Source organism: Clinocottus analis, unplaced genomic scaffold (assembly GCF_023055335.1).
Source record: "Clinocottus analis isolate CAN_PGR_092001 unplaced genomic scaffold, fCliAna1.0.p SCAF_15, whole genome shotgun sequence".
Lineage (NCBI taxonomy): Eukaryota > Metazoa > Chordata > Actinopteri > Perciformes > Cottidae > Clinocottus > Clinocottus analis.
Window position 1 is genome coordinate 443,819 of NW_027175876.1, and position 14,115 is coordinate 457,933.

Consider the following 14,115-nt stretch of genomic DNA (forward strand, 5'->3'; position numbering starts at 1 on the left):
AAAGAAGAGTTAGTCAAATTGACTGAAAGCTTGGAGGGAAGCGAGGGGAATTTAAATGGATGCAACTTGAAATGCAAAACAATAGATGGCAGCATTTCTCCACCGAAATCTATGTTGGTGCTGAAGGTTCAACTCAATTCTAGCTGGTGAATCCTAGCTCTTGTGTATGGACGTTTAAATACGCTGTCGGGGTGTTTGTCATTAATTTGACCATCTTCGTGAAACATGATAGCTGGAGGCTGTTGAAAAGGGATTTGAGTCAACGCAGTTTCAAGAACGGGGCCATGACCTGGATGTGATGCAGGAAACTTATAATACACACAAATAAGTCTTAATGTAAGTTATCAACTATGTAAGTATCATGAAACATGCATATATAACACACACACACACACACACACACATATATATATATATATATATATATATATATATATATATATATACATATATATATATATATATATATATACATATATATATATATATATATATATACATATATATATATATATATATATATATATATACATATACATATATATATATATATATATATATTGTCTGCAAAATGTATGTATTTAAAGATGCATCTCTAAAATCAGTTTTTTCAACAAAATTTTTTTCTCAGACTTAAAGCCAGAAATCTCCACTTAATATAATTTCATTAAGTTAGTAAGTAAGTAATTCAATTAATTATTCCCCAATTTAATTACGATCGAATATTCTGTAGCATTTTCTGAAAAAGACTCGGCAGATTTTTATCTTTTATTGGGACACGAGGTAGAAAACATCATTACCACAAAGAGGAAGCTAGTACAAACCGTCCAAACACAAAATAAAATACATACAAAAACACTTAAGTACATTTGATTGTTAAACGTAAATTAATGGCATACTCAGATTTTGATACAGCAGCTAAAAACAACCCCCAAAAAAATCTTCTTTCGGCTTTGGGGTTGAACAGAGAGATGAGAGGACAACTGGAGTGTCAATAGCTGTAGTATAACACACTTAAATCTCTTAATTTCAAACAAATTCCAGGTAGTTTTTTGATTTAACATATAGATTACGATTACGAACGTCTTTTTAGAAACAGACACCTTGTTCACAAGTCAGTCAGAAAGAAATGTTCAAGACCTTCACACTCGCTTGAATTCGTATTATACACATCTAACACCCACTCTCAGTACAAACCTGTCGTGGGGAAAGCAAAGAGAAAGAGGGTCTAAACCTCAGAATCCCGCTAATCCATAATCCCCTTCTTCAAATCCCTCTCCATCTATTTCACTTAAGCAACCCCCGGCCAATCACAGCTGGGCTCCAGACTGTTGTCACAGTGGCACTTTGATCCAACTGGCGGTTTCCTCCCGTCATCGAGGGGCTGTCCGGCCTATGGGAGGAGCAACAAAGGAGGGTCAAGAGGTTTTAGTGGATTATGGGGGATAGCGGGCCGAGGAGCTCAGTTGACCGCATGGGTAGAGAATAGGGAAGGAGGGCTAATCCAATCTGGATTAGGCCAGGTGGTTTCTTTGGAGGGAGGAGGTGAGTATAACGTACAACTGGCCGCTGTTACCAGGGGTGAGAATTAAAGAGGTAAACTGTCTGAAAAAGTCTCCAAAACGCTAATCATAAATAATCTCAACTATCACTCTTTATAGAAAAACAGATATTTTTAAATGGTTATAACAATAAAAGACTAAAGTAAAGTATATACTCCTGATCTATCTCAGCTACAAGGGCCGGGCCAATATAATAAAGTGTGGGATCCATTGTTTTTGGAGCTTTACCCGTACTAGAGATTAAAAGTCAGGATATTTTGACAAAACTCTTTTAAAATTAGTGTGCAATGCCATGCACACACAGTACATAGCTGTAGCGCCAGTTAAAGATTTGATTGATTTGTTGATATTGTACCTTTTTGTTTTAACAATTGAAATAAATAACTTTGAATGCAACTAATTGACATGTAATACATAAGGGACTTGGAGTCGTGGGGTTCTGATCAGTGGGTAATCCAGCTATGCCTCTTGGTAAATAATATAATTAGATTTTGTTCACTACATTGAGCCAATGATATTTCAAAATATTAAATTATTTGGGATTCAATTTCTATGAAAAAAAGACTTGTTTCACAACGCCCATAAAATTTGATAAGGAAGATTTAATAATTACAATGAAGGTTATTGAAAAACGCAATTTAAGAAGGTAATCTGGGGTAGCAGGTACAAGTAGAAATACCATGTGTGTGGTACATATCTGTTTTGTGTCTGCAGATGGTCAGACATGATGATGTCATTATCTTAAACAGTAAGAAAGGCAGCTTATTGGATGTACCAGACAGATGGCCCCTGACTCAAGTAAACAACCACCAAAGTTCAAACGCCAAAGTTCAAACCCCAGCCTTATTGGATGCATAATTACAAGGGTTTAACCTTTACTCTGTCCACGTTTCATAAAGTAATAGACCTTAAACTACATAAATGCCTGTTAATAGTGGAATAGTCATCTTTTCACACCCTTTGGCCAAGTAAGACTTGTTTTGGGAAGTACCCAGTCAAGTTTTTTCTTTAATAGCAATTACGCCGTTACAAAGATTGCTAAGGTTTCCCTCGGCCCACAACTTTTGTTGTATTATTTACCTTCATTTTGTGGTAAAAGCCTCACTGCCCTTGACATGGGTAGTGGCCGAACAGCCCTCTTTGGAAAACTCGGAATGGGAAGAACTCGGCCTCTGTTCTGATTGGGTCCGCCGGGTAGAGTTGTCCATCCCTTTTGTGAGGAGCCTGCCTCGGTAGGCTTCGCCCCATGGTTTGGGAGGCACAGCACTTCCAGGGGCAGTGGCTTGCGAGTTTTGCGAGTCCCTTCGACAGAAAACTGAGCGGGCGTCACGAAAGGACACGGACGGGATGATCTCTTCGGTGTTGTTATCCGTTTCACGGGTCACCGTCCTTGGAGAACTCGGGCGAGACGAGGGCCTGGAGCCGGTTTGAGGTCTGAACGCTGGTGGGCTAGGAAATCTGTGACACACGGAAGGACAAGATGGTGGTAGGCGGACTCTAGAGACAGGCGGTGCTGTGACGGGCAGGCTGTAAGAGGACATCTCACCGTCGTAGAATTCATTGCTTCCACATCTCTGACCCACTCTGGCTTGAACCGGTGATGGTCCTCTGCCTCTGAACTCTGAAAGGTCCCTCTTGTCAAGACATTCTCCTGCCTTGCGCAGCTGGATCATCTTACGTGCCCGCTGGTAGAGACAGTCGGCCTTCTCTATATCTGGATCCAGATCAGTTTCTCTTTCCTGCTCAGATCTTGGCTTGACGCTGCCTCTGTTTGGCAGCACATCTACATTCTGCACGGAGGCTTTGAGACGCTGGGAGACTCTGGCCTTTTGGTTTATTCGTGGGAGAGTCAGAACCGATTCTTCCTGTGACCTTTCCTTGCTTCCTGGTATGACCTCGGTTCTCTGGAAGGAGTTGTCCATCAGAACCTCTGGCGGCGGAGGTGGGAGGCTGTCCACATCGAGGTCGTCCCTGCTTTCAGGCCAGCCGTTGTTGTTGTTATTGCCATTGATGACCAACACCCCTTCATTGTCATTTACTGTGTCGGATGACTGAATGATCCGACTTTTTCTGGGCCTCCTGATATGAGGTGGAATATTAGCAAGGCTCTGCCCTGGTCTACCATCAACCCCTTGGCTAAAGGTATTAATCAGCCCTCTGACAGACTGGTGCGTGGGTGGATGGGGTGCCAACACTGGTAAGGTACCAGGTGATTGATTTGTTCTGAAGGGGCCTTTTTGTGCACCTGATGATCCACTTACTGAATGCCGTCGTAGACCAGCCCTATACAGGTTATAATGAGGCCCCGCTAGCTCTTTCTTTCCTCGCATTTCAGCCATCTTTTTCATACGTTGATCCAAGTTCCTCTGGCTCTTTTGCAGCTCCATCAAAATGTTCACGCACCTGGTGGATGAAGTGTGTTTGGTTGCGGTGACGGCGCTCAGGGGTCGTTTGAACGCAGACTTCTGATCCTGCATGTAATTCGTACACATGAAAATAAAAGGCTGACGGAGGTCCGGTGGGGAAGAGTTCGACCTCTTCCTTTCAGGCCTGTCACCGTCATCATCCTCATACTCTTCGTCATCATCATCATCGTCGTCCTCCCAGTCCTCTTCATCAAATTCATTGTAGCCTACCAGGCTAAGTAAATTACCCGGCAGCGGATCAACTGCGCAACGAATGTTGCTTCCGGATCCACAACTTTGCGATCCAGCGCTCCCGCGGTGGCGGCGGTGCCTTTCTGACCCCGCGAGACTCTCATTTTCTCCGCCGATACCGCTGTCCTCGCTGTGCAGTGACGAATCCTCCGGGTGAAACTTTCTCGTGGCGGCCTTCTCCACCCGCGCCAGCACCAGAGTCAGCCTCCGCTCTGCAGCCTGCTTGGCCCGCAGCTTCTCAACCATCAATTTTGAAAGAGAAGAAAAATACTCCGCCGCCTCCTCAATCGTGGTGTCGCCCAGCGCCCGTACGGAGCCCGCCACGAGCCTCATTTTCTCCGTCGAATGCTGGAGCAGTTGCTGGATCAGATCAGGGGGCGGATGAGGGGCGTTGGCTGAGTCAGTCTGAGGTTTCGCTGGTATAACGGCCGGGCCCATCATCCCAGAAGGCAAGGCCATGTAGTCCCCGTGCTCCTTCATCATGAACTCCCCCTCCTCGGCCATCTCCTCGAGAGCCTGGTTGATCTCCTCGAAGCGCAACACAAAAGCAGACATTGTGGGCTGGAGGGACAGCTGCGTCTGCGCGGCCTGGTCCAGCAGGTCCAACAGAGCTTCGTATTTTGAAATGTTCGGGTTCATAAAGGCGTAGGCTGCCTCGTGAGCCCTCACCATGTGCGGCGGGAAGTCCACCTTTGTCTGAACAATTGAAGACATTCTCTGCTTTCTCTTGGCTTTATTTCTCTTTCTTTTCTCAAGCTTTTTAATCGCATCTGTTTTCAGAACCTCACTGATTGTTTTTTGGGGCATCACATTGACCTCTGCTTCTTTAATGTCCTCAGCGTTTGGGCCTCCCGTTGAGTCGGAGACCAACTGAGACGAGGCGGCCTCTTTTGTCGAATGTTCTTCAGTGAGTAAGGGTAGTTCATTTTCTTTCTCATCCGTCTCAAAACATTCATCCTCCTCCTCTTTAGGTCTAGAATCAACAATATCTTCGGGTACTTCAGCCAGAAGAGCCTTTTCAGGTCCGTCTTGCGGCGCTTCAGTCAGCAGAGGCTGTTGAGGTCCAAGGACTCCTGGCTTTGAAAATAACTTCCCTTTGGATGGAGAGCAGCCCATTTTTTCTCTTATCAAGAAAACCTTTTAAAAAAATCACTCAGGAGCAAAAGTGAAAGCCAAAGTGTAAATCCATAGGTAAGGATGTGTGTAGTTGGTCAGACAAAGGTCTTCTGGAATCCTCCAACAAGGTCCTTTTGCTGACAGCCTCCACATGCAAGGTTGAATATATTCTTCTTCCGTTATTCTATGTTCTAGCCTGACGATTGATCGGTCAACAAGTGCAGGAGCCAGCTGCAACCTGTTGAACAAACTGACTTTCTACCAAGCGATCATGAGCAGCTGAGAGGATAAGATGGATCGGGGGTTTCTTCACCCTCTCTCCTACAGCATGCACAGATGGTCACGTTAAGTGCATCAAGACGCACACATACACACACACAGACACAGACACACACACACACACACACAGACACACGTAAGACTTTAAGCTCATCAGGCTAATCAGAGACAGGTTTGTCAGGTGGTGTTTTCGGCCTCATCCACTGCTGTTGGTAGTTTACATGCGACTGTTGAGTTCACTTGAGAGATAACCAACGCTGTTTTTCTGGAGACTGATTTATTGGAACGTCCATTTCACTCCGATCAACTGATGATGATAGACTCTGGTCTTTCATATTTTACCTAGACATAAAGTAAAATGAAAAAATTTGACCCACAGTAAGAACGTTATGTCACGCGATGAATTTCTCAGGTTTTTTTCTGTCACGCCTTGTTGTTCACTCTTGACATAATCTCTTGAAACGCCCATCCAAAAGGTGGACAAACCTGAACTGGAGCATCAGAAAAGTGTTTGTTTTATTCCTCACCTGGCATTTATCCAGCATGTAAAATTAACTGTCTGCATATTGGTTTGTAAGATGAAATCTTGCTTGGTTCATTGCTTAAATGATAAATAACATACACAATAGGCTGAATAACAATACAGTGCCATGTAAAAAGGGGTCATCTCAAACCACAAAAGCTTGATTTTTGTCTATTGGCATAGAGGTTCTATCTGTTTTCAGGCATCCTCCCGGATCAATTTTTCACGTGTTTTCAATCCATCTGAAATGGTAAAATTCAGACTTTGAACAGCGTAATTTTAGTCAGTTGCTTAGTCAGTTGCTCCTCCAGAGGTTTCTTCCATTTGTTAATTGCTCAAGGGTCCTTTACAGTTTGTTAAGCCCCCCCTTGGGACAGATTCATGATGAAAATTGGCTTGACTAAATCCACTACATTTAGTTAGCAGCGTATTATCTGGTGTGGCCACAAGGTTAACTGTTAGTTAGCCACTTCACAAGCTGTCTGCTAAAGTTTTGCTGCTATTGTTGAATGCTACTGTTGGGATACTGTTTTTTTTTTTACACTTTACTTGTACTCTTTTATATGTTATCCTTACTATCCTAATTATACTCCCCTTCAGAAATTATTGTTGCTTTTTCACTGGTGAGATTTACTTCCTTCCCGTCATGAAACAATGTAACTCATTTGGCACAGTTTCCTCGCTACTTTAGCAACTCATGTTTGAAGTACATTTGGTGTAATTCTTGTTCACGGAATATTGTTTTTTTGTGTGTAATCATTATGAATCCAAAAAGTGCTTAAAAACCTCAAAGGCAATGCACTATCTTCGACCTGATTGGAAGTGTGTACAGCTCAGCTGTGCACCCATCAGGTGGACGATGGACGGGTAGTTTATCTATTTCGATACAAACAACCACTTAGTCCGGGCATTGCCACTGGTATACCGTACACTTCGATAAATACGTGACAAATTTGCGAAACTGCCCACGTTTCTTGCAATTCTCGATAACATCTCTGTCCTGAAATGGTTAACGCGTCTGCCAAAACAAACAGAATGACCCCGCAACAATAGCTGCATTATCACAGAGAGGTGGTGGCATCCAAAACATTGCATTCATGAGGAAGTGAATTAACCATTTCTCTGACAGACAATTATGTCTCACTGTTTTTTTTGCGCGTGTTTTTTTATATACTAGGATGATGGGAAATATGTTCTAAAATCAGATGAGTGATGTAATCAGGGAGACAATGATGTGTTCTGGCTCACCCACAACAGATTAGAGATCAGTGGCAGGTGAGCGTGGCCAGCGTGTCTGTGGTTTTGCAGGAAGTGCGGCTTAAATACCTTGTTACCTGTTATTCTCAGCTGTTTCTTCCCCTCCGTCCCCGACCCGAGGACAGAGATCATGTCAGGATTATGAGGAGCTACTTATTGTCGTGTCGAGGCCTGGAGGCCTCAATGTCGCGGTTTGCAGGGAATTGATTTTTCTAATATGGTTTATAATACTCGTAGAACTTGAGTTGTATGATTTCTTTTGGGTTAAATTCCACATTTTGTTGCCTGTGTCATTACTTCCACAACACAATGGTTTATGTGTTTTCACTAACATCACCTCGGCAGTGCGTCGAAATCTGTTTTTCTGAACTAATTTGACGCGAGTTTGTCGATCCAGTTGCTGAATTCTTCACTTAATTACACTTACAGAATTAATATTGTTTGCTTCACTTGTATAAATCCCTCATGTTTGCAAGTCGGGCCTCCTCGGCTGTTGAAAGGTATTTAACAGCTGAAAAAATGTGATGTACAGTACACTGGATAGCCGTTTTACATGTACATGTGTACTAATACTTACATATGGAACTTCCTGCACTGTATTTCAATGTTTTATCAATACCTGGAACAGTGATTTACCACAAAAGGTACGCAGTTTAAAAAGCATTTTTACTTTAATATTACTTTTATTGTTTACAATACACAAGAGTCCTCTTTGGTTGTCTGTACATCGAAGAATACAACATCTTAGAGCAAAAACACATATTTCAATTTGGATTTACAGCACAAAGATTAGACGAAATATTGGCAAAAAAATGACTTTAAAAGGGGAAATTGGATTGTAAAATATCTCTACAGTACAAATCAAATTTCCTTGGAACCTTTTAGATGGATATACTTCTACGCCTCCTCATTTTTGTTCCCAGCTTCCGATAGACATGCATCTTTTCAATTATGACCTCATCTGAACCTACAGGGGTGTCCTCATTTGTTATTATGCTTGTTGTACTAGATACAGAAAACCTGTTAGTCTTCACTGAGGGTGTGATCGTCTCTACGTGCACCACCGCATCAGGTTTCTGAGCGGGCATGACGTCCCACCTCCTCAGAATCCTCTCCAGCGTTTCCGTCTTTGGCCCCCTGAGTGCTTCGTAGCACTTGGGTAAGAAATGGCAGAAGATGATGCCGTAAGTGGACACCAGGATGGCTGAAGCCTGCACGGGAGAGGCGTGTTCATTGTTGTTGATGTAGATGGGGATGAAACACACCCATATGAACAAGTACATCAGCATGCTGAAGATGATGTAGCCCGTTTCACTGAACTCCTGCGGAACCTTCCTGCCTTTGATGGCCAAGAGGAAGCCGACAAAAGCCAGCAGAGCTATGTAGACCAACATGGCGCCAAAGCCTATGTACTTGGGACCTTCGTTGCACTGGATTAGTCTGACCATGCTTTGAGGGGACGGGGGCGTGGGATCGATATCAGGGGAATCTAAGATGAGCCAGAGAATACAGATGATCCCCTGGATGGCGGTTATGACGACGACGATTACGGTCGGCTTGTAGAGTTTGTTTAGTCGCCGGCTTGTCATCTGACCGAAGGGAAGGAACGCCAGGAAGATGCGGTAGGCCTTGACGAGGATGCAGGACACGCAGAGGGTGAAGCCCATGGCGTACATCATCTGGCGGGCCCGGCACAGGTGCACACTGGGCTTGCCCATGAAGCATATGACGCTTGCGAAGCTCACTGACAGACCGGCCATCATAACGCAAGACAACCTCACCTCGGCCCTTTTCATCGGCAGGGAATCTCTATACACCAAAAAGATGATCAAGATAACGAACAACAGCAAGATGCCGAAGACTGCGGCGGCCATCATGATGATGGGATGAGTGCCCCTCCATCGCAGGAAGGTCTCGGATCTCGGCATGCACTGAGCCCAGCCCTTGAGAGACCAAGATCCATTGGGACACGCTTTGCATGTATGTTGATCTGTAAGAGAAGATGGCGGTTAGGCGGAATTAGGGTTCCATGGACAGCATTACTCATGTCCATGAGTCTTACCCCAGCCGTCCGAAAAGGTCCCCGCCTCACAAAGCGTGCAGTTGTAACAGCAGTAGACGTTCAGGATCTTCTTCACTGAGCCGGGCGCGCAGGGCTTGGAGCATATGGACTGAGGGGTCTGAGGGAGCAAAGCGAGACAACCGGAGTAACTGGACCTGAGGAGTCTGGAGGGAGATAGTCTGTCCGTGGCCTTTGGTCCACTGAACTCGGTCTTGGTTATAAACATCTGCAGCCTACTGAGGTTTATGGTATTAATCCTGTGTTTGCATGACTCATCCATTTTCCCCAACCGTCTTGTGTGTTTTACCTTGCTTCCTATACTACTTCTAATAAAAACACAGGTGTGTTTACATTGTAATTAGTGGGAATACCCCAAAGTGCATAGGTGTCACCCCGAGGATCACTGACCAAGGAATTAAGAAGAGGTTGATCAGCTTGAGAGCGGGGTTTCAATTGGCCTGTTGTAGTTTCTCAAAGTGCAATGTAGCTCTTAAAAACATCCTAATCCTTGGATTAGGTGGCTTTCAGAGTCTTTTATGGTCTGAAAAGCAGGTGCTGGCTGATTTTAGGGCAATCAAATCTGTGAGTAACTGTTGTGAGAATACGTTGTCGTCTTACCGTGGTATTGCCCGTTGAATTCCACATGACATTTTCCACATCGACCTCTATTTGTTTTTCGACGACATGGTATTTCCCGATGGTTTTAAATCTCCTGTGTCGTCCATCCGGTTTCCACATGACAAGATCATAAAAACCTTCGAAATCACCGTTACTGTCGAAGCTGAAATTGTGGTTGTCCAACTCAAACCTCACTTTCTTCAGTTCCTGAAGAAGCTGCAAAGCAAAAGGGTAGAGCGTCAATTTAAAATGGGTCCTTTTGCATTAATTAAACTTTTGCATCCAATTTCCTTTTTTTACGGGAATGGAAATGAACATTACGCCGTTAGCTACACAATTTAAACATCTCATCTGATGTTGATATCCATTCTCACCTTCCACGGGGGGAAATTAATTTCTCCCGAGCACGAGGAATTGTCGCACTTTAGTAGCTTTTTGAGGGCGTTCGCCGTGGCCCACACTGCCACTTTGGTCAGGAAGACCTTACTTGTATCCAGCGCCTTGACGAGATAGTCATCGTTTTGCTCTTGGGGATTCAGGATGTTGCACGCATTGGCCGATTTCATCGTCAGGTGTTTCGGCGAAGGACAATACGACGGAGGGTTGCTTGAGAAACATTCGGCGCTGCAGTTGAATCGGAGGTTCTTGTATTCTTCGATGAAGCGGTTGTACCCTCCCGGGGTTGCCGTCAGATTCTGGAGATAGCCGTCGAACGATTCACTCTTTTTTGTAAAAAACGTAAAGCCCAAGATGTCCCCGACCTGATTGATGCCTTCCATTTGGGCGAGGGTCTTGCTCTTGGACCAGACGTCGCTGGCGATCCAGATCCGTCTTGTGTTGCTCCTGATCATCTCCTGAAAGAGGACCTCCACCAGTTCGGCCTTGAGGATCAGCAGCACCACCTGGGCGCTGGAGGAGCGGATCTTCTCGGCGACCTCCTTGATACGTTGCCTGCTGAGCCCGTTATCGAGGTAATGGGACACCACCTCCTGGAAGTCCAAGCACACGTGTTTCTCCTCGGCGTCCTCGAGGAAGCTCTGGTACGCCGCACTGCCGTACCTGTCGTCCCCGTACACGACCCCGACCCAGTTCCAGTCGAAGTGATGAAGGATTTCCGCCACCGCTTTGGTCTGGTGCTTATCGCTGGGAATGGTGCGCATGAAAACTGGGTAGCGCAGCTTATTGCTCAGGTCTTCTGCCGACGATGTGCTGCTCAGCTGAGGGAAAGATTATAAAAAAAAGACATTTATTTTGCACCCCTCAATCCCTAAATGTCCACCTAGCAAATAATGTCACTGACAACAGAAACGATGTATTTTTAGGGGCCTTTTTACATTGTTTTGTTTGGACTTTTGGACCACGGTCCAGATCCAATTAAGCCGGTTTATTCTAGCGTGATGTTTTTTATAAATAGGCTCTTATTTTTTGAGCAATTACATATTGCATATGACTTATAATCATATTCTCAGATATGCTTGTTTGAGGTCTTACCAAAAAAATGACAACTCAGCATTTAACATTGTACTAACATGTGATTAACCTCACTACAAAGACCGAGTAGAAAGGTGTCAAAATTCATATTAACCAACACTGTGCGCTGAAAAAACAAAACAGACGTCACAGTTTGTGTCATTGCAGCGAGGCTAGCTAACACCAATGTGTTATAAATGCACTGAACACTTGGCAGGTAAACGTATTTGCTGATCAGGCGGTGTTTGTGGCTTACCAGAGGGACCATGTACACGTTGAGCAGCTTGGCCACGGCTATGGACACCTCGGAGTAGAGGGCCCCCAGGACAATCTTGACCCGAGGCCTGTGCTCGGTGTAGTCGCACATCACGTTGAGCGAGCCGTTGACTTGCAGCATGTGGCCCACGTTCTGCAGCGCCTTGCTCGCCGTGGAGCACGTGTCGCACATCAAGTAACCGAGACGCACCCCCGGGAGGAAGCCGGCGGCATTTATCGCCTCGATTTCATGGATGACAGCCAAGGTTTTCAGAAAGGACTCAAAATCAAAACTGGAAAGAAGAAGGAAAAGACGTTAAATTATCTGGGAGACATTTTTTCTGGTTCGAGGTGTTTGAGTTCCAAGAGGAAGTCTTCAGAAGACACGCTGAAGATGAGAAATATTTATTGAAAAAGCTTCAGGATCGCAGAACACCCCCCACCCCACTCCCCGGACCTAAGTCCCGCCCCTTAAATGCAGACCGGCCAATCACAGCGTAGCATCAGACAGCTCCGATCAGGGTGACAATGTTCCATTTTTCTTGATTTTCAGGCTGGTTTTGGGGCTGTAGAGTCATGTCGAGGTAAAACATTGTGTAATAGTGATACTCGAGAGGTTGGAAGTGGATATGCATTTTATTTTCAAACCATTTTCACAGCTGAATCAGTTTAACTTCCTTTATATATATGCTTTAAAAGCATACTGCAGAACGCTTCAAGTCTTTACAATCAAATTAAATTATTAGAAAGATGGAAATAAGGGAAAATATGATTTTTATGACACTGTTTAATTCACTACACCTCTCACAAAATGATTAAGGTTATGCCCACACATATATTTCTCTTTTTTTTGCTATTATTATTATTCCTTAAATTACATGAATCACATTAGTGCATTTTTTTTGTATTTTTGTAAAAAAAAATACTTTCAACACAATCATTTTGGTCAATGGTGCAATAAAAATGTATTTTTTAAATGCATTTTTATTCTGTCTGCAGATAAAATACTGCTATTGTAGATCATTTACTGTTTTACTGTTTATTCATATTACTTTTTCATAAGTATTTTTATTTTGCTATGTGTCTCCTGCTGCTGTAATCCTGCAATTTCCACCACAAAGGATTATCTCATCTCATCTTTTTGAAAACACTCATCTTAAAATGAAAGATATGCTTCCTGATACGCAAGCTAAGACCATCTCATGTTTCCTTGCACTCACTCAGAGCAGTCGAAGTTTTCGGGTCTGATCCGCTCCTGCAGGGCCTTCACTTTGCGATGACACGGCAGCATGATGCCAATCACGACGTCCCCGGGGGCCCGAGCGCCGCACGTCGCCCGGTCGAAGTCACACCCCTGCACGCGGGCCGGGACGCCGCTCAGCATGAGCAGAGCCCAGAAGAAGCTGCGCGGCGGCATCCTGCAAGGCCCGAGGTTGGGAATAAAAAAACAACCTCCTGCTGCTGCTTCTTCTTCTTCTTTTTCTTCTTCTTCTTCTCCTTCTGCTTCTTCTTCTGTTGATGAAGTCTGTTCTCTCGTGTGGACTTTGGGTGCGCGATGACTCGGTGACGTGCAAACAAAACCTGTTTTTAAGCGCCGCTGGAAAGAATGTCTCATGCATGAAGTGTCATCCTCCTTTCTTTGACGCAAGAAAGTAAAGTACCGAAGAGGATGTGTCAATGACTCAAGCGATGCAGAGAGAAACGAGGAAGAGGGTTTTCTGGGAGGTGCAGGGTTCCTGTAAAGGCCCTCGCTGGCGGGCGACACAACACATGAGCGGTTTAGTCAACCGATAATTGAATTGAACTTCATTTAATACACATTGCACTGTGTTGTTGACTGTTGTTTGTTGTTTGTCTCATCTTAACGTCTCATGTCTAATGTTGCGTTCCTCGTTTGCGAAAACATTTGTGGCAATAAAACGGCTTCTGATTCTGATTTACTTTAAAACAAAATAAAAATGGTGGTTATTTATTTGCCTCTTGCTCTCATGAAAACTCATGTTCAGATGCTTCTTTAGCTCAGTGCTCACGCAACACTGCTGTGCAACGACGTACATTTTATAAAATGTGATTGATCTCTATTTATATCCGTCTGTTCCTTCCAAACACATTTTGGCCACCGTTTGAAAATAGAAAAAAAAAACAGGTTTTATTGGCGCTTTGTTGCAGGATGACTCCGTATCTGTCAGTCCTGACCGCGGCCATCGGGGGCCGGTTCACCCGGTTCACCTGAGCTGCCCGAGAAGCTCTGATTACAACACACACACACATACCCAGATAGAGAGAGTGTGTCTCCTTGATGTCGCCACCAAAACA

The 14,115-nt window shown here is 44.3% G+C and overlaps 2 protein-coding genes across 2 annotated transcripts; both read right to left on the reverse strand.

Moving 5' to 3' along the window:
* Positions 1-2,936: 2,936 nt before the first annotated feature.
* LOC137785921 (uncharacterized) lies at positions 2,937-5,335 on the reverse strand. Its single transcript, XM_068577482.1, has 3 exons — positions 3,966-5,335; positions 3,146-3,641; positions 2,937-3,011 (listed from the first exon to the last, which is right to left on the reverse strand). Exons 1-3 carry the CDS (start codon positions 5,333-5,335, stop codon positions 2,937-2,939), a joined length of 1,941 nt encoding a protein of 646 aa, XP_068433583.1.
* Positions 5,336-8,275: 2,940 nt separating this feature from the next.
* Positions 8,276-13,216, reverse strand: olfcb1 (olfactory receptor C family, b1). The gene is made up of 6 exons (XM_068577483.1): positions 13,020-13,216; positions 11,801-12,092; positions 10,449-11,291; positions 10,075-10,290; positions 9,457-9,574; positions 8,276-9,384 (listed from the first exon to the last, which is right to left on the reverse strand). The coding sequence occupies exons 1-6, from the start codon at positions 13,214-13,216 to the stop codon at positions 8,276-8,278; spliced, it is 2,775 nt and encodes a 924-aa protein (XP_068433584.1).
* Between the last annotated feature and the right edge of the window lie 899 nt (positions 13,217-14,115).

What these genes read in the sequence shown, in the direction of transcription:
- LOC137785921 (XM_068577482.1), bottom strand. Translation starts at nt 5,335, where the DNA reads ATGGGCTGCTCTCCATCCAAAGGGAAGTTATTTTCAAAGCCAGGAGTC. An exon ending in AAACACACTTCATCCACCAG is followed by an intron (nt 3,642 to 3,965) that starts GTGCGTGAACAT and finishes ACCTCATATCAG; the next exon opens with GAGGCCCAGAAAAAGTCGGA. An exon ending in CATCACCGGTTCAAGCCAGA is followed by an intron (nt 3,012 to 3,145) that starts GTGGGTCAGAGA and finishes CAGATTTCCTAG; the next exon opens with CCCACCAGCGTTCAGACCTC.
- olfcb1 (XM_068577483.1), bottom strand. Translation starts at nt 13,216, where the DNA reads ATGCCGCCGCGCAGCTTCTTCTGGGCTCTGCTCATGCTGAGCGGCGTC. An exon ending in TTAATTTCCCCCCGTGGAAG is followed by an intron (nt 10,291 to 10,448) that starts GTGAGAATGGAT and finishes TTTGCTTTGCAG; the next exon opens with CTTCTTCAGGAACTGAAGAA. An exon ending in ATTCAACGGGCAATACCACG is followed by an intron (nt 9,575 to 10,074) that starts GTAAGACGACAA and finishes TTGCTCCCTCAG; the next exon opens with ACCCCTCAGTCCATATGCTC.